The sequence below is a fragment of the Mauremys reevesii genome, linkage group 16, assembly GCF_016161935.1.
Source record: "Mauremys reevesii isolate NIE-2019 linkage group 16, ASM1616193v1, whole genome shotgun sequence".
NCBI classification, from domain to species: Eukaryota; Metazoa; Chordata; order Testudines; family Geoemydidae; genus Mauremys; species Mauremys reevesii.
Window position 1 is genome coordinate 32,069,683 of NC_052638.1, and position 23,660 is coordinate 32,093,342.

General features: G+C 37.8%; 1 protein-coding gene across 15 annotated transcripts in view; it reads left to right on the forward strand.

Moving 5' to 3' along the window:
* Positions 1-23,660, forward strand: part of WWOX (WW domain containing oxidoreductase) — a 635,942-nt gene that overhangs the window by 95,368 nt on the left and 516,914 nt on the right. The window contains exon 6 of one of the 15 annotated variants that reach the window (XM_039503891.1): positions 12,393-12,461. The exons of the other annotated variants lie outside the window; for them this stretch is intronic. Coding sequence (XP_039359825.1) covers positions 12,393-12,443 — 51 coding nt within the window. The 3' untranslated portion in view covers positions 12,444-12,461. Of the gene's footprint in view, positions 1-12,392; positions 12,462-23,660 lie in introns of those variants that run through there. 15 annotated transcript variants of the gene reach the window in all.

Consider the following 23,660-nt stretch of genomic DNA (forward strand, 5'->3'; position numbering starts at 1 on the left):
CCACATAGTTGTTATTGGGGCAATTAGTGCAGTAGATGAGGTAAGCCCCATATTGTGATAGTCATGTGTAGGGCTCCTGGGTGTTGATCACCGTAGCAATGGAGATATGTCTGCAGGTTTTGCATCTGTTGTTCTGGCAGGGTTTGGTGCTGCTTTGTGTTGATTGTCCACAGACCAGGAAACACCAACTATCTATACTATAACATTGCCTAGAGTAGTAATAGTTTAAAATATTACATTAGTCTAAAATAAACCAGTAAAACAGGCAAAATCTATTTAGAATCTAAAATACAGTTGTGATGGCACGCACAAGGACTTGGCTCTGTTAGTTTTAGTGGTGATATATTAACACAGTGAATTATATGAAGTATGGACAAATTTAGTTTACAATTCTGAAACATGGAGATGTGTAACTTGAAGATGCCTTCGTTTTCAAACAGATAGTTTTACTTAAAATTGATTAGTAGCAATTCACAACAGCTTGCCAAATCGCTAATGGAAGCTATTTGATTCAATTCTGTCATTATTTAAACACCATTTCACTGCATATAGTTTAACCAGAGAAGAGTTGCAGCCTTCAGCCAGTAATTTATTTATTATTCTTTTTGTAAATATTTTTCAAGTCCAAAAAAACCTTAAAAATGCCTATATAGTGAAAGTTGTGTTCAGTATGTGGGTGCTTCAAATGGCTAATTTGAAAAATGTCACAGTATTAGTTTTCACTTACGTGTGTCAAAAAGATTTTATATCTACATGTCAGGAGTTTTTTTTTTGATTTTTTTTGTGTGGAGTGTGCATTTAATACTAAATTACAACTTGGATTCTGCTGTTAACTAAGGATCCTATTCAGCAGAAAATATATGCAGGTTTTTGCAGAGGGGAATCTGGCTCCCATGCCCAATGAAGTGATACAGAGGGGAACTCTTCTTGGCCATGAAATCACTTTTGTCAAGATGTGGATGTGCATTCCAAAAAAGGAGTTGCTAAAGGCGGAGGCTTTGGTTGCTTCCTCCTCCCTCTGCAGAACTGTATTCCATTGCTGAAAAAAACATCCAAAATAAGTAGTTTGGGTTATTTAGTTTCAAAGTCAATCCTGTTAACTAGTGAAGTGATGACATAATGCCCTAACACCACAAAAAGATGTACATCATTACTGTTTTGATACTGTTGGATAGGATTTTGCACATCCAACTGTATGAAGAAGCAGTCTGTCTCTTAATATGGCACTTTGCCTACACACCTAGTGGTCTGCCAATTGCAGCTGCAAAGGTGCCAACCAAATAGGCATATAGAAAGGTGCAGTATAATAAAAAAAATGCAAGACCTGCTATTCTTTAGAAGAAATAATAAATTGTAATCACTTCTGCCAGGCTTTAATGGCTTCCAGGGGGGACTTGAAGAATCCATGGCACGTCTTGAAAACTGTGGAGGATTATTCTGCTGTCCTTACTAATATTTCTTCTGTTTTAAAAAAAATATTTGAATGTTTGGTGCTCAAATATGGCAATGGATTCTGTGACGGGATCTACTGTCTGTCTGGAAGTTCACCATCCCATCACTGGCTTTTAGTCATTGGAGTTTTATATGGAAGGTGACCTGGTCAAGTATGCCTAAGACATCTGACTGACTTATGTCATTGATGTGTGGCAGTATGTTCTGGGAATGTGAGTTTGGCTGGAGACTGTAGGGTTCTTTCCCCACAAAAACTTGATTCAAGCCTAGCAAGAGAAGTCTGCAATAAGGGGCGGGGGGTTCCAGAAAATGGAATTCCAGCCAGTGGATAGGGTGCTGCTGCTTGTCCCAGTTTGGACAACAAACTCCTGGCAGCGTAGAAAGACCCCTTTGAGGCTGTCTGGAGAAGAGGTCCAGCTGATTATGAAATTTGGTACCCAGAAAAGTGAAGGGGAGAAAGTGTGAACTCATCACATGAATTTATGGAAACTCTGATAGGCACAGAAAGATCTCTTCAGTGATCCTGAACATTAACTAAATAACTTAACTTCCCAGTATCCCAAAGCAGCAGGGCTGGGTGATATTCCCTTGGAAGAGGAACCCAAAGATATGAAAAATGGCAAGTCTGTAATATAGAAGATGACTTTGGATAGGTTTCCTCTTCTGTGCCAAGGAAAACTTTGGTGGTAGTTAAGTCTGATCTGAAAAACAGGGTTTTTTCCCCTGCAGAAAATGCAACTGAATGTATGCTAGGAGAATGTTAAATCAGCTACCTAGGATATATTTGATAGGGAATGGGCAAATCTGACCTTTGGTGAGAAAAGTGGAAGCCTTAGTGGGGAAGATCCACCAAACCCTCAAACAAAATTGGAAATCTGGTTCTTTTGTAGTATTGCTGGATAGTCTCAGCAGTTGGTGCCACCTTTTTACTTCATTTTCTGTAGTCATAATAGATGTACAGAACAACTGGGTCTTAACCAGATTAATTGGTCTAAGAGCTATGACCAACACTTTAAGGCTAATACATAGTTCTTCATAGTCACCCAACCATGCACAGTCCATTCTTCAAAAAAGAATTAGTTTTATAAATAGATACCTCAGAGAGAACTCTTTCAGCCATACTATTTCACCTATCTGACACATATAGGTGTCAGGGGAAAACACTTACCTAGTGGAACCACTTCAGTGTGGGGAAGGAGTGCTTGGCAATCTGAGTGGTGGAGAGCTGAAGATTTACCTTTTCATTCTGATCTTGAATCTTGCATTCCCTGATGATTATGAACTATCGAAGTGGTCAATCCTTGGCTTGTCAATGCCATTGGTTTTATATACATCATCATCTGGGGAAGAAAATGGTAATGTTGATTTATTTTTTTTGGATTCTATGGGCTATTGGAGCTTTTGTAACTGTGTGTGTGTGTGTGCCAACTGACATGCTCACAGAGAAGACGTGTGTGATGGCATATGCTACCTGTCTGTCTCTCAGGATGACTCTGGATACTAGGTCCTCCCAAGAAGAGTCGGAACCTTCCCGAACTTGAGTTTGCTGACAGAATTTAGGGACTAGATGGGAAAGGGTTATGGGTCTGGGAGGTTAAGCCAAGCCCAGCAGATTGAGCCCAGGTGGAGCTCATCATGCAGCCAAATCCAGCAGATGGAATTGAGTCTGAAAGATATTTGGTAGGCAGAGAAGGATGCCAATAGGAGATTCAGTGGAGGAAGCAGAAAATGTTTTGGAAGAAAATAGCAGAGCCTGAACTTCCCCACAGGTAGTTTTGTTTTACATGGCATCACCTTCATTTCATTTGCTTAGTATCATTAGGAGAGAGAAGCCAATTTTTGTAGTGGCTAAAGCTTGACATTTGCAAATTATACACTCTATAAGCTTTCATGTGGTCTCAGATGCAGAAGTGTTCCCATTGTGCAGAACAGTTTCTAGTAAAGAAATGGTCTTTCATGGAGAGTCTTTCAAAGACTGAGCCACTATCTTGCATTCTCTATCTCTCAGCCCTTATCACTGTCCTAATGAAGGTTTCAATACTTTCTTTGGTAATGTAGTTTGAGTAGGGCCAGATGACACAGCACTTGTACTTCTCAGATATCAACACAGTCTTTTTTGGGCAAGATTAAGAAAATGTATTAATAAACAATGTGACAGCCTCACTCTCCTGAAAGTGTGTGGGGGTAGATTTGTTTTTGTTGTTTTGTTTCTCTTCACTTTGCAAATAGAGACTACTGCATCTCCAGAGATTAAAGCCTTCCAACTGGTGAAATGATACTCACATGAATGAGAATAGTTTTTTTTTCCCTATGAATTCTTCTTTTATCCTAATAAATGAAGTTTAGGCAAACAATGCCTCTAATCATATCAGGAATATTAATTCTGGAGGAGAAAGAAATGGAATAGGAACTCTGCTTCTGGAGATCTAGCATTAGAATTTTGCTGTATCCTGAAAAGTAACTGTTTTATTATGGGAATATTTAGTTTCTGAACTCCCCTATACTAAATAGGTAGTTAAAAAGTAAAGTTTTACCATTAAAGGTATTTTCTTTCCTTTCCACTTTGATACAGTAAATATATTACAGATATTCTTTTGTTAGTTTGACATGTAGTTTTGAAAATCTTGTAAACTTTTAAAATTAAACTTACGATAGGTGAGTTACTGAAGGTTTTTACATACTGGACCTTGCCTTCTCAGTAACCAATTTTTTCTTGTTTCAAAACTCTCATTAATTTTTCACAGGCTTGTGATGGATAGTTTTTATTTATTCACGTCTGAGGTTCTGTTGTGTGAAAAGGACTCATTTTATAACATTACATATTCATGGCTTGGGATAGATGGGATAAAGAACTTATTATTAATGTGTCACAATGGGAAACTTACTCTAGGTTCATTTGTGAACCTTGTTAAATTCGGTACGGTCAGCAAACGGTACTGAAATTGTTGATACATTTTATTGTAAAAGGGCAAAGAGGTTCATTGATGCTTCCTTGTCTAAACAACACAGGTAAAATGGTTTCATTCCAGATGTATTTGGAACAGGGTGGCAGTAAAGGAAGAGTAGGAGCAAAAATGTATGTACAACAGTAGAAAAAAACTATACATATTACTCTTTCTTTTATCACATACATACTTTTAGGACTGCTGTTTGTCATGGTGTCTACTGACATCTGACATGTATTTAATATTGATGCAGTTTCTCTACAATTAACCAAATTCTAGTGTATTTTCATTATATGAATCGGTATCAATGTTTTACCAAATGTGTTTTTCAGTTCACAGCAAATTAATTTAGTCTATGAAGGCTTGTTGTAGCCATGTTTCACTGAGATTAAGGGGAACATTCTCCTCTTCATAATGTGGAATTCCACAGTGCAGAATTTTGTTACCTTCTTTTTGCATGCAGAATTCCCACTGATTTCAGTTGGATCCTATGTATTGAACATATGAAGAATATGCAGTGAAACTCTTCAGTACAAATGAAAGAGGATACATCTGGCCTAATATTCTAGCTATTTTATAATCTTAACATTTCACTTATCCTGCAGGAAGCAAGTGCATTTTTTTACAGGGGGTCTGTGAAATCCATCTTGCAAGGCCAGAAATCCCATACACGTTAGATGGAATTTTAAAGTACCAGCACTGCATGTGTTGCATGTATTTAGATTTTATAAAACAAGAGCTGTTCAATTAAATGTTTGCATATACCCATCTTTTAGATACAGAGAAAAGGGACAACAGGAAATACTTCTTTTACAAGTTGGGTATGTTTTTTGCAGCTTTTATGACGTAAGTAGTAAAGCCTATGCAATGAGGTCATTCTGTACTGGAAAACTGAAGAGATTTATACTAGATATACTCTAATACAATATGTTTTGTACAAAGAAAATGTTGTAGATGAAAATGTGGACATTTAAATTAATTAATACTATTTTGAACATTTGAGCATCTCCTTAAAATGCAGGGAACAGGAAATGGTCCTGGTTGACATTTTTTCACAAATGTTCTTTTTCTGTGGAAACAAAAAAGTGTATCACAAAAATAATTAGTTGTGATAAATAGCATTAAAGGACACTTTCAGCTTTTTGAAGCCAATAATATTAGATAATCTATAACAGATATTTTAACAAAATGTTTCAGTAATATAAAATGCTCATTTTTAACAGGGATCCCATTGGTGGTTCAATGGTATTATATTGCCATTTATACTAGAAGAGCGGAGAAAACTGTTGTCTATTAAGTGTTTGTGAGTGTGCACATATGCGTACAGTGAAATAATATCCAGTGTAATGTGCAGTGACAGTCAAAATTACAGCTTTTCTCTGCCGCAAGGGTAGTTCTCTGCCAAGTATAGTAATATTGTTGTAGCAGTGTTCAAGGTTGTCAGCAGTTCTGGGTTACTCTGTAGAGAGCCATAACTGTGTGTGGAAGCAAGGAGCTTCCTGTCAAGGGAAATACTATAATTTTGATATATATTTGTTGGTGCCAAACTGCAATTAAATAGGAGGCATTGGAAGAAGGTTTTATTTAACCAACTTGATTTTTTTGATTAATTAATTTAAAAAACCCACACACCTAGTATTTGTATGTTTTTAAAGAACAAACTGATCTAGTATTTGTCCATGTTTGTTACTCAATTGAATTTGGGCTTTATTAATTTTATCTAATATCTTGTCTTATATGGTGAATTAGTGCTTGTTGAAGATATGTGGCACATGCCACTGTTAACTTAGCTCAGAATGTTGGGGCTACGTTGCTCTGTTAATTTACTATAATGAAATTATATATTTGATAAGATTTTTTTTAAAATGTCCTGCAAACTCCCCCCCCCCCCCCAAAAAAAAAAAAAAGCAAAAAGCAGTGTATAGGCAAATGTCTGGTCTTCTGCAAAGTATCATCATAAAGAACTGTTAGTCTCTGAGGCCCTGATTCAGCAAGCTAATTAGATATGGACCTAACTTTCAGCGCTTCTGTAGTTACATTACTTGCACATTCAAAGTTGGGCATGCACTGAAAAATTGTGGACAAAGAATACACCTTTCATGTAGAGTCATTCACAAATTAAGGCCCTGATCCAGCAACATGATGTACATGGGTGCCCCCCCCCCCCTTCCAATTGACTTCAGTGGCTTCGGCTCCCATGCACAACATGTTGAAGGATTGGGGGCTTTATATCTTTTTCATTTTCCTGGAGTATATATGTCGAAAAAGTGCTTGCTTTTGTCTCTGTCTTTTTCAGTAAATACATATTGAGGAGAAAGTATTGTATTAAAAAAATTGTAAGCAATTTTTTACTGTTTTCTGCATTCACCTAAAAATAAAATAAATTCAGATTCTTCATATTGAGGGATTGAAATAGAAGGGAATAAGATTATAGGCTACTTTTTTCCTCAAAGAAAATTAGAGGAAAGGAACCAATTGGAATATTTCCATCATCAGGAATAAGATGTTCCACTGATTGTTGATTATAACCAAAAATTTCCCAGTCAGTTAAACCTATTCTAGAAATACAGTATGCAAAATTTAAAGGGAACAATTATAATTATAATACATAGTATAGATTACATACATATTAAAAAGCTACTGCTATATCTTCATGAAGTTCATTAGTTAAGCTAAATGCAAAATGTAATACTGCCGTTGCTACTTACAGTGGGGCCTTCCTCATCTCTATGCACACCTCTAGCCAATGACACACAAGTGCGGGCATTATGATGGCTAATTTGCAAAGGGAAAGGGCTATTAAAAAAAAAAGCAAAAGCTCGGGTTTGACGGGGATAAAAATATAGAAAATATTTGCGTATAACTTTATTTTTCTGTACCTGCTCACAATGCTTTGACATAGGACCTATTTCAGCCTGATTTTTTCCATCTGATAGTAGTGATTAAGCTTTTTTATGGCTATGAGGGCAGTAAACGTGGCCTCTACTAGGTCCACTTTGAATGTCACAGGCTAGAACAAACTGTGAAATAGAAAGCTGGGAGCTTCCTCTTCCAGAGATGAAACTTTTGCATCAGAGCTCTGTGGGAAAGAGAAAAAGGTGTGTCGTCATTGCAGATTCTGTACATTTTGTTCTTTGTTGCTGGAATTTAGTGATATTTTGTGAATTTCTATTGGACATAATTACAAAGTAGCTTCAATGTGGCCTGCCTTTAGGGTTCTGAGTAGTAAATTCTGTGTGTGAAATCCTGGCAGCATTGAATTCAATGGCAATTTTTGCCATTTACTTCAGTGAGCCCAGGATTTCACCCAGTCCCTTCAGTGTAAGGGCATTAGTGCTCAGAAAGTGGTCATGAAGGTCTTTGCACATATGTGGTCCTATACTTTAATCTCTCTGCTATATGATGTGTCACTAAAAGGTTTACCAAATATAAGGTCTTTCGGGACACTTGCTAATTTTTTTATTATTTATTTTTATTATTGTTACTATGGAATAAACATATTGCTCAGCAGGGCAGGCTATTTTTTTCATGCTTTGTTGTTGCAATTTGAAAACAGACACACTTTTCTTTAGCTCATGAAGAAAGCAGCATCTGTTCTTGGCTTCTTGCAGTTTTCATTCTTCAGACAATACGTTCAGAATTTTGAAACACTTAAGAAATCTGAAATTAAATTTTTTGTCCCTCCTTCAAAACAGTGGTTATCCTGTGACAACAGTGGGCTGAGCTAAATTCAGCAACATCAAGGAAGAGCTATAAAAGTAGATAGATTGCCCTCTAAGCTTCACTTTATTGGATATTGTAATTGACATATAGTTGTCATTTATAATCATCTGTCCATTTCTGTGAGTTGGGAGCAGTAAAGTTAATTGTGGCTGCTCATTTGCATTAATCTCACCTCTGAAGGGTACAGTAACCCATTAATATCATGTCATGATGAATTATCACAAATAACATTGAACATATTGATTAATGATCTCTGAGATTTGTATCTCGTTAAAACATTTTGTTAGCTCTTTAAACTTTTAAGCAGACAGTCAATGTATGCAGGAGAGGTTTAGAGATGACCGAAGAGGTGATGAAAAGTTATGGAATACATTTTGGGTCACTAATTAAAACTTAATAAAGAGGTTTCTTAACATTTTTAAAAAATGCCTTTCTTTGGCAAAGTAAGCTATGCAGCTTACCTGCTTTTTAACCATGAGAACTGTAATGCTATTGTCCACGAGGTAGAAAACAATAATTCTGCTGTGACATTAAAATTAAAACTAACAAACCAAACCAAACCCCAGGATATCAGTAGGTGAAGAAAGTGACCAAACTTCATGATTTAAAAAAACAAAAACAAACGAAAAACAGTCCAGTGTCTCAGTTTCTACCCTGTACCAAGAAAGATGGTCAAAGTCTCATCTAATCCACATAAAACTTTTCTTTTGCTTATTTAACATTAACCTGAAAATAATGAAAATTTAATGCTTTTTTCCCACTAAATTTTGAAAGTTCGATGTCTACGTTTTAGATAAATGGAATGCCAAACATTAGATCATTATATAATTTGGAATAGTTTGGCAATTATATAATTCTACACTTTGATTACAGTGTTTTAAAAATTTCACTGAACGAAAATACGTTATTACTGTAAGATAAAAAAACGTAAGGAACTTTATGAAGGTGTGGGGAAATTTGGAGAGTTCCAGAAAGCAATGATTGACATTTTAGTGCCGCATCAAAAAAGAAATTACTCCTCCTGGATGATTGGGTGAGTAGAGTTTTTTAAGGATCTATTAAATACTAGAAATTATTTAGTAGCATCATTTATCAAAACGGGATTCGTTGTCTCCTTACACAAGTGTGAAGATTATAATTGATTTGAGCCTTTCCAGTAGCTACTGACTGCAGTAGCTCCCCTCTCTACAGCCAAGGGCCTAAAATGTTCCTTTACTTGCTGTTTGCAGTGGTGTTGTAGCATTGTTATTCCCAGATATAGATGATGAGGTAAGGTGGATGAGGTAATATTTTTTTATTGAACCAACACTGGTGAAAGAGAAGCTTTTGAGTTTACAGAGACTTGAAGAAGAAGAGGTCAGTGTAAGGGCTTGGCTACACTTGAGAGTTGCAGCGCTGGTGGAGGCTTTCCAGCGCTGCAATTAGTAACTGTCCACACCTGCAAGGCACATCCAGCGTTGCAACTCCCTGGCTGCAGCGCTGGCTGAACACCTGGTCTGCTTGGGGTGTAGCGAGTGCAGCGCTGGTGATCCAGCGCTGCTCATCAAGTGTGGACACACACCAGCGCTGTTATTGGCCTCCAGGGTATTAGCAGATATCCCAGAATGCTTTTAACTAAATTACTCTCTTTGTTTTGTTATGCTGCCTCTCTTTGTTTTGTTGTGAACTCGGAGCTCCGGTGCTCCGGGAGCTGCTTATCTGAAAAACAAACACAGCTCCTGTTTGCTGTGATCAATCTGTACCTGACTGTGAACAATCAAATGAGATAACCCCTGTGAGGCAGGCAGGGAGTGAGTGTTTGCTTGACAGAAACAGCGGGGGCAGAGGGGAGAAAGGGAGTCCGTTGGATGCAGGCTGTTTGCAGTTAAGAGTTAAGGGTAAGGGATCTGGAACATTTTCTGATTTTGCAAGACAGGAAGCTAACACAGTGTTGGCTCCAAAAATCCACACACTCTCTCTCTCTCTCTCTCTCTCTCTCACACTATGCCCCACCCCACCCCCCTCTTTTGAAAAGCACGTTGCTGCCACTTGAACGCTGGGATAGCTGCCCATAATGCATCACTCCCAACAGCGCTGCAAATGTGGCCACACACCAGTGCTGGTAGCTGTGAGTGTGGCCACACACCAGCGCTGTTCCTACACAGCTGGATGACCAGCGCTGTAAACTCCCAGCGCTGCAACTCTCAAGTGTAGCCAAGCCCTTAAGTGTAAGCTTGTCTCTCTCACCAACAGAAGTTGGCCCAATAAAATATACTATTTCACCTACCTTGCCTTTTCTTTTTGTTAAGCTGCCAGTATAGTCCTCTCCTTCAACTTAATTGGCTGCTACAAGCAATCATTTTTAGTGCTCTCCCAGTGTCACTCACATTAGATTTCTGAGCTCAGGAAGCTGATGCATAGCATACAACTCTTCCTGAAGTTCGAGCTGCTTCATTCCATTACCTTACCTCACACTATTTTTACTAATCCAAAATGAGACTAGCCAGTTAGCTAAAATTCTTGAGTATCCCATGGGGCTCCTCAGTGCAAGAGCCATATATAATCTTAGGCTTCTAACTATTTCTGCTGTTACTTAGCATGAAATACATATCACCTGCCGCATACCCAAGTAAACAGGCTTTGCATAAGAGACCAATATGAAGATTTTGGGCAAAGAAAACCATCTTCACTAACTTGGAGACATGACATGAGGCACCTTCGTAGATGTGCCATGACTCCTAGTACCTTGGACTTTAGTAGATGGCACTGCCGACAATGGCTTTTCACCCCCTCCACATGCTGGGATTGCAGCCAGTGGATCAGCACATTTCACTAACCTCTCTCATTGCCATTGCCTCTTGCCAGTCCATAATGCCTTTCCATAATTCCATGGAAAGAGTTGCCCTGGAGTTTGCCTCAATAGTACATAGGAGTCTTTGAAGAAAAAAATTGCATTCCAACCTTACCTTACCATTGGCAGCTCAGATTTATCGTTGGGGTTCCAGAAGACAGTGTGTGATATTCTATACCACAGAAGCGACAATACTGTTGGCTGCAGAGTGGGAAACAAAGTGGAAACAATCACTCTTAATCAACTTGCTTTTATTGGTGTAAGAAAGAGCCGAAACAACATGGGAAGAGATTTCTGTGCATAATATTTATTTTGAAAAAATAAAACAATCACTTCAATTTCATATTAAATCACTTAGGAAAATCAGCCATTTTATTATTCAGTTAATTTAAACCTTTCTGTTTGTCACCTAAAGTGTGCTCAGCGAATAATGCATGTTGTAGGGTTTGGTTTTGTTTTTTTTGTCCAAAGAAGTGTGTGGGGAACACAAAGTGGGTTCATTTCTACTCATGGTATTAATTCTTATTCATTCTAAAAATCTGCTAACGGAAATATTTCCATTCAGCTCATTAATCAATTGTGATTTTCATTCCCTTGTTTTGTAAAAGCTGTTGCAATAAATATTTTTTTTCACAAAGCGAAAATCCAAGAGATGGATGCAGTAAGCGTAATTAATAGCACCCAGTTACAGAAGATCAGCAAGTTTCTGAGATTCACATGCTGCTTTACCATATGGCTGCCCAGTAGGCGAAAAATTTGATTAATGTTTTTGAAGTAGATTTTTTCAACAAATATTACAGCCCCAGATGAGGAATTTTACTTTCTAGTGTTGCTAGACTTAACTAAAATAACAGATCCTTTGATTTAGAGCTAAATAATATTTGATCCAATGAAACGTAACATTTGCAAAAAGAATTACAGTTCTGTTATACACAGAAAGAACAGATATTGTCTTTGTTTTTAATTCAGTCCAAAATGATTAAAATTTCATTGTTAATTTAAAAAAAAATTGGTTGTGATTTAAGATAGCAATACCAATGCATGTCTATCATAGGAAGAATATTTTTTTCCCAAAAGGAAAATAATTTGACAATAATATAGTTAAATTGATTTATTTGCCAATACCATATCACTTCCTGGTTCCATATGTACAAGATCAAGGTTGAGTGGCTTGTTGAGAAATTGATAATTTCATTAGGATGTTACCTTAAACCAGTTTACAAGACAAACTGCATAGTTTATTAACTGCATTTATTAAATATTATCAGAACAATTGTAGCTAGCGGTTAATCATTCAATAATAGACATTCCTGAATATGTTCGCTTAAAATAAAAAAAGTTTGCAAAAAAGTGCATCATAAGAATGTCACTATTTCATGTTGAGTGTTCTCATGTGAAGCTCACACACAGGAGGAAGTTCTGCTTTTCTCACAAATTTTCAGTTTAATAGAAGGAACATCAGCAGCTGGCGAAGTACAGATTCAGGGTGCTGAGCCCGAAATGGAATGGAGAAAAGCTCTGAATGGAAGTCTTGCTGAGCTTCCAGAGTACTAAAAGGTAAAGCATTTGACCTAACATTAGCAAAACAACTTTGCCAGTTTGGTTTCTTCGAATACCTCATGTAATGCTGAGGTTCCAAGTCTGATGAGATGCTAAAGTTGAATGAGTGAGGATTTCTAAATTTAAAAAGATACAACATTATGGAATTGTTACAATATATCAAATTAGAAATTGGTAACCGAATTTAAAAAGTATGTTAATGTGAAAATATATTTCGATTTGAGTGGCTGAAAATTTTCCCCAGATTAAGTTTCTTGGCACAAAGATGTTGTCAGTACTGCTTAATTTGTGGGAGTGAGTGGGAACTCGAAACCAAAAAGACAAAAGAAGAATGGAAGGTACCCGTTATGTGGATTAGTCTAAAGAAACCTTTCACCTTTGGCAATTCTAGATAGTAAGTGACAGTAGGTGGTGTCCAGTTGCATTAGTTTGTGTTAAACATCATAGAAAAACAAATCACAAAGAAGGGTTTGAAGATGTTTATTTTGGAGGATATGAACATCAAGATGTCAGATGCTGTAAATTAAGAGATAATCGATGACAAAGAAACATGTCCAAAACTCGTCGTCCTAACTTAGTAAGACTTGCTGGATTGTTGTATTTTTTTTGAGATAGGGTAATTAATTAAATTGATATGAACTTCTCAGGGTTGCTTTGTTTGAAGACTGGCTCTAATGTTCTTTTTTGTTTTTTGTTTCACACTATCACATTTATTACAATTTGGACAAAGTATCTGAACATTCTTATTAAGTTTTTCTTTCTGTATCTTTTTGTTCTTGTCTATATAGATTGTTAATGTTTTGTAAGTCAGAGCACATTTTATCCCAGAACTTGCGCTAAATTGTGCCATCATTTTCATTCTGTTATTAAATTGCATGTTCACCTAATGTGCATGAAGGGTTGTGAATCAACTCTTCAAGAAACAAAACTGAGAGATTGGATTTTTTTTTTAAATAGTAGAACTAAATTCTTAGTTGACTGGGTGTCTGCAGTGGAAGCTTATTCAAAAACTATATGATTCAATTTCTAATACCATAGGATGCATTTATAGTTAATCTAAAAAGACGTTTTTCCCTTGTAATGATGGCTTGCTTTCTATTTTCTTCACAAAGGGACAAAGCTTTCCTGTTAATGTTCACAGTTTTAACTATTTCAGAGTTATTGGTCTGCTGTAAATCTGTCAGGAATGTCTGTAAAGGATTGTCTGTATGAAGAGGCTGTAGAGTGGTCAGTCTAAAAAGCTCCTTAGAGTAGTACTTTGAATTTTAAATCACACATGTAATTCAAAGGTAATGTAACTTGCAGTGTTGGACTTCAGTCCATTCAGTTAAATGGAGAAAAATGACTGACGTAAGGAATGAGTTATTGATTCGTTGTGGGAAAACGACTTCTGTAATATAGGAAGTATGGTAAAAGGAACAGCTTAATTATTTAGGGAGCACTGTTGAAAAAAGTGCTTTTGCAGCACTGCAAATTGTCTAGATAGGAATTGTACAACAAGGCTTTTTAATAATTCTTTCTTAAAGGCAAATTATGTGGGTGATTCTTTTTTTTTCTTCTAAGACAAAACTCATATTTAACTATTTTGTATTCGTACAGCTAAGCCATCATAAACAGATAATGAAATAAAATTGAAATTTCATTCTAAAAGTTCCATGCACAGCATCTCTGACATTTTCTATATATTTACAATTGCTTTGCATAACTTTTTATAGGAAACTTGACCACTGAGAGTTGGGTTTAACACACATGGTTATTCTGGAGCTGTTTAATGGTAATATGAACTTTTTTTAACGTGAGTTTATCAAATAAATACTTGAAAAGCTGAGATAGGTACCAATGGATATTTTAAAATATGGCATTTGAAAATTTATAAAATGTCAGATAAGATATTTGCTTTGGCTCTTTCCAGCTCGTGTTTCTTTTGATTAAGTGTGTATCCTTTGCTTAAGGACCACAGTATCATGTTGTTTTGACTGCAGTTCACAATTTTGGCAGCATTTCAGATAAACAGAATATTTGTGGTTAATTGATTGAACATGTTCAACAATTATAATTATATTAAAACCTTAATGTGCTTGAACATTTGCCCACTGCAGGCTGCTAATGTGTTATAACTTATATTTCAGTCTTTAACTGAGCTAGCTTGTAGCTGGTATTCAGCAAAAGCAGACATATAAGTAAGTTTTAAGTGGTAAATTTATTAAAATGGCACCAGTATAGTTAAGGGTTTGTCAGTGTTTCCATTATATAGGTCTTTACTTTCAAGAGTTTATAGCTCAGCCATAAAAATTTGCTCCAAGCTGAAGCTTGACATCCAAACTTTCAGCTTAGAAGTTAATATTTTTACAGATTTTCAAGAATACTGGTTTGGCCTTTTATCAAAGCTATATGAATGAAATAAAAAAATCAGTTTACCTGCATTTGATGCATTGCCAAGGCTGCAGTACATGAGAAACACATTGCAATGTAGTTAGGAGAGAGGCAGCAGGCCGGGTATATAATTATAAAAGAATTTAAGGCTGGAATTTTCAGAGAGAGGCCTAGTAAAACTAGGTGTCCATTCCCATTGACTTTCAGTGGGAGTTGGGTGCATAACTCCCTTTGACGCTTGAAAATATCAGCCTATAATTCTCATTCTGAACTTGGTGTATTTTGGATGTGTGTGTACTGGGTGGCTTTTAAATTAGTTTAAACTGGAAGATGAGATCTGAATTCTGAGTATGAAAGACTAATATACTTACACTCTTTCCCGTTAGCTAGGTAATTCCTCTAGCTAGAAATGCCTCATCAGTCACTGTTATCATGGCATCACTGTTTCATAAGTCCAAGTTTTGTTGCAATTTATCTTAAAGATAAAAAAGATGTCAAAGCTCATTGTGAGTCCCCGCAAAGAGAAATTGATGGTCAGAGGTTAGAGCACCAGCTTGGGATTCAGGAGACTCAGATTGTTGTGGACCAGGAAATTCAGACAAACCTTTGGTGGTTTTTAGCATATGTGCAATGTGCCACCTGAATTTGGTCCGCTGGTTGGATCATTAGCTTCCTTGGCTTGGGCTGGGTACTGACAGGGAGTGCGGTGTGACCGCTGATCCATGCTCTCTGGGGTACAATTTTCAAAAATACCTTCATGACTTAGAAATCTCAGCCACATTTTCAAAGTTGACAGCCATTTAAGAGCCTAAGTCCTACTCATTTTAAAAAGGGGTTTAGGCTCCTTAGTTCTTAAGTCACTTTTGAAAATGAGATTCAGGTTCCTGAATCACTCAGGCACTTTTGAAAAGTTTACCCACAGTCTCCATCTTTCAGTTTTCCATCTGTAAAATAGGAATAATGCCATTTCCTGAACACAGAGGAGTGTTGTGAATATATCTATTTTAAAGTATTGTCAGGCACTCAGCAACTATGATAATGAGTTTCCATATAAGTACTTAGATGGAAACATTTAATTGTTGGGATCTGATTCAACAAATGGATACAAAAGTATGGATATCAATTGGACTCTGGTGAGAACAAGGGCCTATACTTGCAGTTCCTTCTGCAAAATTACTGTTAATTTCTGGTAAGGATTAATTATCCAGAATGTTGAAAAATATGACTAACAATTTCATATAATTTTCTCAGATAAGATTGTTTCAATCTAATTATTTAAATAGAATCTCCATTGTGTGAATAAGTTCTAGAATATTTTGTCTGTTTTATATTTTTTAGACTTCTGATATGGAAGTGTAACTTTGTCTTATTATTTTAATCTTCTCCTTTCTTTCTGCATGGATCATTTATTTGTGAACTGGTTATTTCAGAAAGGGCTCAAAGGTAATTTCATGGTTTATAGCATTTGTATCTGATGCTTTAATGAGGAAAACATTGTTTTCTAATACATGAAATAGAGAATCTTTTCATTATATTTTTATTTTCATTCTCAAATATCACATGTATATCAAATTCAAAGCAGTGAATACACCCAAGTAAAGAAATCATACCTTTTCTACCCATGGGAAATATGAATGTCTGCAACTCAAAAAATCAACATTATAGACTTAAAAGGTGACTTTGTTTTTAATGAAAGTAAATGATATAAGTGAACTGCTCTTCTGTTTGTGTGTTGTGTTATAGTGCACATTTGTAAATACAACAATATTTTACTTTACATTACTAAATTAAATCATAGTATACTCTCCAATGAATTTAAGAGCCTTCTTTACCATGAATACACTGTACACTGTCTTAGTAGACCCTGTATAAACATGGTCAGATTAAACAGAGTTTACATAGTCAAACTTTTTAAAAAGCTCAACCCCTGCTTTTTTGTTTATTAAACTTAAGATTCTCTTTGGATGGCTTTCTCAGCTATAAGTTGCAGGTTTGCATTGTTGGAGTAGGGAAGCAATTGATTTTTAGAGAAAGAGGATACCTCCCGATTTTTTTTTCTTTTAATTTTAATTTGAAAATTTTAGTCCTCTTTTTCAAGATGGCTTTTAAGTTAACAGATCGTGCTGGAATTACTAACTGTCAAATTGTCATACACCCAGCTATACATTGTATCTTAGCCTAGGACTGACGATTTACAGAATTATCAATGCCCTTTCATCCCAAATCATATAATCGTTAGCGCCTATCTATAGTTTGTGTGGCTTGTGCCTTCGATTTATAGCTGTGTAAACTGGAGACTGCTTTCAGCATAATCTTTGATCTTTTGATGGATCAACAACTTTGCTCTGCTCCTGAACTACTTACTGTACATTTGGCTTTTTTCTTCCCAATATTTGGGCAATTTTACGTTCTATGGTAATTATATCACAATATATGAAACCATCAGCTATTCCTACAAAGTGTCTTTGGCTTTGTGATTGATTCTGGTACGATAGAAGCTATTTTAAAAGTATCCTTTCAAGTTCTGTGATACAACAGCAAATAATCCTACTCCCCTGGGGGAAGCTTTGAAAGGGTTGGACTTTCAAGTACAAAAAAATGTAAAGTATATCCAAGATTTGGAGTCATCTCACAGGAGAGCTTATGTACATACTTTTTACTTCTGGAGAGGATAAGTAAAGTATTGTTACCATTCAGTGATGATATCCTTATGCTGCTCATTTATCAAGAGGTTAATAGGGCATCTAAAGTATGAGCGATGCCTGCATGGGAATTGGTTGGTGTATGTGTATATATCTATATATGGATTCACCTCTGGTCTTTCTTGATTGGTTATCTTCCACATATTCTTCCTCTAACGGAGATAAATAAAACTCAGCAGAAGATGCATGCTACATTGCCAACCCATCAGATCAAGAGTGGAAGCTATAGGCTAGTTATTCACCCTCTTTAACTAGACTTACGGATGTGACACAGACTAAACTATCCACTTTGCAAGGCAGTCTTTTTCAAAATAAGTTCAGAATGGTTTACTTGGCTTAGAATTTCACCAGATGCCTTGGGATTGACAGGAGAAGTTAACTACCGTTACCCTTATCTTCACAAACAGGTAATTATACATCTAGCCCTCTTCTGCTTGCTTTTTTTTTAAAACCTCCAACTAGCCTGAGATTGGTTTGTCATCCACAAACCTAAACTTCTCACAACTTCCTTTGAGACAGATTTATGTTACCAATCTGCCTGAAGTGTCAGGTGATCAGGCTGAGGGAGCAGGGTTGTTAGGGGAGGGGATGAAGGAGCATACCAAGTGTTTAAGTTTTAAAGCTTTATTAATAAAATAACAGCGGTGAGTGTGGGGGCTCCCCATGTCACTCAAAGGAAGGAAGAAAGCATTGTGCCCAAGCCCAAACCCACTTTCATAATCACACATGCACAGCCCAAGGCTGGTTAAGCCTGAGTGTATCGTAAGATGAGGGAGAAGGGTGGACGAGAGTTCTGTCCTGTGCATAGGCCGTCCAGGGTCCGCTGTTGATCTCCGATTTGCTTCAGCTCTCAGGAGGGTTTTAAGTCCTGGGGTCTTTTGGGGGTGTCTCACTCAGGGACCTCTGTTCCCCATGCTCTTTGTACCAGTCTGAACCGGCTTTCTGTGGCTTCCTCAGCATTCCCAAAACATACCGGCGTCACGGATGAGAAAACAGTTTTCCCCCTCGTTGGCCTTCACTGTCTCGCTAGTTTTCGCAGCCCCTGCAGTTCTGTTCAGCTGAATCCTCTTTTTCTCACGGCTGGTCAGGGTTGGAATCCAGGCCCCCGTTTTCTTGGCAGGCAGCCGAGAGTTGGTTGTGTGCCGTGGCCTCGGGCTGGAGTCAGCGTCTTGGACCTAGCTGCAGCATTGAATTAACCCATTCCCTTCTCCCTTCCTCCCTCTGTGGCCTCTTCTAACCTGCAAAGGAACCTTTCACGCCACCCTCACATCTTTAACCCTTCCCAAACTGCCTTGCGATGCCTGCAACATACAATTCTCATCTGCCTCCCCAGGGGACCCCCTGAGGGAGGGGGGCATTGGGTTGTGACACCTCTGGTGATAGATGTACACTGAGGCAGTTAGTATCCTTTTTGCAGCTATATTTAAAATACACCCTTTCAGAAAAATTCTACAGATCCCTGGGATCTTGGAGGCAAAACATGGAAATGTTAAATGGAATTATCCTGATAGGATAGAGAAAGTGTTGCAATTTCTGTAATTTGACATTTCAGAATAGGCTACTAAATAACTAAAAAATGTATACTCATTGTATATTTATTTTTTAAATTAAGTAATGCTTCCTATTGCTAGGGGGTTAAGGCAACAAAAGTTTAAAATGAGTGTAATGAGTCCAAGGGCAGAATTATGGCTAGATATTGGCCAGCTTTGGCTTCTGCACATGGCTAGAGGCAACAATCTGGTTCAAATGTGCAAAGCAGAGATTAACACTTGCTCACAAATTATTGGATGCACAAAAGTAGGTATGCCGGGGTATGCTCAAATGGCTGGTTGCCTAACTGATAAAAATCAGACGGTAGTTAGTGAAACTGTGATGTTACTTTGTTGTTCACAAATGAGTCCTCTCTTCCTCCATAGTGCCTCCAAAGAATATCTTTGACATGCCAGTGCAGAGTGGCCATTGCACTTGACAGGGAGACTGCGGTCTAATGGTTCAATTGGAAAATTAACAATCTGTAATATTATGGGTTCTGTTCCTGCCTCTGCCATTGGTTTGTTATGTGACTCTGAGCAAGCCAATTCACTCCTCTATACTTAGCACATTTTACAAATTGGGAAATTAACACCACTTTCCAGGCTCACAGTGTGTTGACAATGTTTGTAAAGCACTTGAAGATCCTTATACTGAAGCAGCCATACGGGTAGAAATTATAGTAGCATTCCATTATTTCCATAGTGCTAAAGAGACCAGAACATATGTTAATATTCATTTTGTAGAAAACTACTTGGAAATGTGAGTAATATGTCTGTACTTTCAGCTAGGAAACTACTACATGCCACATTTTGGTATTGATATGATTACTTCGTTCATTTGCTTCAGACACAAGCTTTCTTTTCAAACTTTGAAAATCTGTTGCTCCTGCAGCAGTTTTAATTTAGGGCAATGGGAAGTACAGTTCCTCCCTGACACTTCATGGATCCTCTCCTTGGTGGGACACCCAGGTATCCCTTTATTGGACTCTTGAGGTATTAATTGTCTCCATCTTTTTCCTCTACACTATCAGATTCTCTAGTATGAGGGATATCTGGAGGATATCCTTTCCCCTTTTCCCTTTCCTTTTCCCTTCTTTCTGGTGTTAATGTAGTTGTGTAGTCTCCGTTCTAGCCCTTGCCACTGTATCTCCAGTCAAACATTTTAGGCTACTAGTGTTTTCAGCGCTGTAGTGCACTGCAATTCTGAAACATCAGGAGCTTGCAAGATTTTTCTCAGGGTTTCAGAAAAGAAAAGTAGATCTTCAGCAATGGACCTAGGGAAGTAGCTTTCAGGTCTCAATGCTCATTTGATGTCTTTTGGGATGGGGAGAAGAACAGCGTATGCTTAACCATTCCTCTACTCTTAAATGCACTGGTTCTCTGAGAACACACCCCAGATCCCCAAAATAAGAGGCTATCTGTCCAATCATCTTTGTTGTGCAAAGGGAACACCCTACTCATCGGTAATCAAATTGACATACTATCCTCAGTGCAATGGTGCTTGAACTCTATCAGTGGGTCTATATATTCCTTTTTGTGTCTAATCCAGTGTTTCCCAAACTTGGGACGCCGCTTATGCAGGGAAAGCCCCTGGCGGGCCAGGCCGGTTTGTTTACCTGCCGTGTCCGCAGGTCTGGCCGATCATGGCTCCCACTGGCCGCAGTTCGCTGCTCCAGGCCAATGGGGCCTGTGGGAAATGGCATGGGCCGAGGGATGTACTGGTTGCTGCTTCCTGCAGCTCCCATTGGCCTGGAGTGGCGAACCGTGGCCTCTGGGAGCCGCCATCGGCCAGACCTGGGGACGTGGCAGGTACGCAAAACAGCCCAGCCCGCCAGGGGCTTTCCCTACGCAAGCAGCATTCTAAGTTTGGGAAACACTAGTCTAGTCCCATATTTGCTTACTGCTTCTGTACAAAAGTCACTAGAGGCCTTGCAGGGGATAAAAAATAGACACCTGTTTTATCCGCTAACTTGAGGTGTTTTCTTGACACAAAACAAAACCTTCTTTGATGACTACTGTTTATTCTCACTGCCATCATTATTGATTCTTTCTTTCCTATATTATTTCTTGCCTTGGGGATTTCCTCTATCTCTAACCAAGTGTATAAAGAATCCCAGTAAGGCTGAAATGTGCTTACATGTTTGACTGCCATGGGCTTGATTGTAATGTTTTCTGTTGAGAGGTTTAACCTCTAACAATGCAGGGTGTTGTTTCTCCCTGCAGTAGTATTTTCTGGTTCCTTTTTAAACCCATACTTCAACAGGATTTTTTTTTTTAAATCTATTTACTTTATGCTTCTGGTGGCAGTAGCTCAATTTATATTTTAAACAATTAAGCTTGCAGTTTTTCTTCCAACTCTTTAAACTACCCTTACAATATTTTTCCTACAATCAAAGTTTCTTTAAGCATTACTGATAAGTCACATTTATTTTTAAATCCTTCTTTACCAAAGAAGCATGTGTACTGGTAAGAACACAGGAATGGGAATTAGTTTTCTGGCTTCCTGGAATCCAGGTTTTATTCCTAGATATGATACTTACTTTCTGTATGGCCTTGAAAATGTCACCTAACCCGTCTTTGCTTCAGTTTCTCCATCTTCAAAATAGATGTAATGCTCCACAGAAACGTTGAGGTGCAATGAATTAGTATTTGTGTGTTTAAAATAGAGATACATGAGAAAATATTTCCTTTTTTTGCTCCTCAGTAATTCACTCTTTCCAGCGTTACGAGTTATTATAAATCTCTGCTCAGTAGATTTAATATTCTGATATGCAATACATCCGAATTTGCATACCTCATAATGCCGAGCAGTTGAAAGTACCTCATTAGCAGGTTGCATGCAATCCACATGTTCAGCCATTCCGTCAGACGGTACTTTCATTCCTCCTTGTTCTTTACAGACCGCATCAGAAGTTTATTTCAGTTAGGGGGGCTGGCTTTTGTGCATCTGGCAATAGTACTTCTATATATAAGTCTAGAGAAGCAAGCCTAAGATACTATGGAGGATACAGAAACACCCTCACTTCACGCTAGTGAATGCTGAAGGGCAAGTATTTAGTCCTAAGGGCTTCCACTGGCTCTTTCTCATATGCATCTCACAGTCCCAAGAGGTGGTTATAGCTCCTATGATCTAACTACTAAATCTCCTACTTGAGTAACCTTGCACAGAGATTCTCACTGCTGGGATAGAGATGATTGAAACTGGTTCAACAATGGCTGCCCACATAGTGATCATATGTAGTTCACTCTCTGGAAAAGAGACTTGCACATTTAATAGAATATCAGGGTTGGTAGGGACCTGAGGAGGTTATCTAGTCCAACCCCCTGCTCAAAGCAGAACCAATCCCCAATTTTTGCCTCGATCCCTAAATGGCCCCCTCAAGGATTGAGCTCATAACACTGGGTTTAGCAGGCCAATGCACAAACCACTGAGCTATCCCTCCGCCTGGTGAAGTGTCTCTTAGAAGCAGCAAAATGATTTTAAATTCTTTATACAATAGGCATCGAGTCTATATGGCATCAGTTTAGAGTTTTCTGTGGTGTCTGTAGTTCTACAGTGAGATGACACTAAATTGGAATGTGCGAATGTAGGTATGTTTAGCTATATTTTCTCTGGATTCCATCCAGATACCTATACAAAGCTGATGTTGGTTATGACTAAACCCATCAGTTGTAGAGTCACCATGGCTGTCTGCATCATGCCCTGAAGTCTGTGTCCTTGTCAGCATGACACCAAGAGCTTAGAAAAAAATCTGTCATGTTTGGGTTGCATGGGGGAAAAGATGCCATTTGTTCTCTCCTTCTCCCTCTGAGCTATTATTAAGAATGCAAAGCCAACAATCCCAGAAGAACTGTGTCTGTCTTGGCTCATTTGCTGATGGTCAGGATATCTGAGATAGGATAGGAGATCTGAGTAGGCAGCTTAAAATGCCTTTATTAGTACCCAGTGACTTCTTGAAACAAGAAATGTATGTGTTTGAAGACTGTCTTATTGGTACATCAGGCCTAACAGTAATGTAATAAGTTACGTTAAACTTTTTCCTTGATGTTTTCATATTTCAAAATTACACAAGCATTTACAATCAACTTGAGTAAGCCTGTTGTATTTAACCAAGGTAAGGAACCACTGCAATATTCATTGTAAGCACACCTAACTTAAGCCTGTTCTGCAACACAATATCATGTTGCAGAGAATCGTTTCCTTGTCTTAATGATCGCCATTCTGCTCAGCAACTGAAATTTAACACACTGAAGTAGACCTCAGCCTAATCACAGTACATCTAAGGTACTGGATTAAATTTTTTTCCAGTCTTGGTTTTAATGTATTTCATGATAGTCTAAAAATGTGTAAATGGAAGGGGGGTGTCGGAAAAGCACTCATTATTTTTACAGAGTTGAAAATAACACAGCAGGTAGCCTACACATTTCTTTAACCACAAAATAATTTTGGCATACCGTTTATTCTCATACTGAGAATTGAGTATTAGGCACAAGCCAATTGCACAGATGAATCTGGAAAACATGTGCAAGGGGAAACATTCCT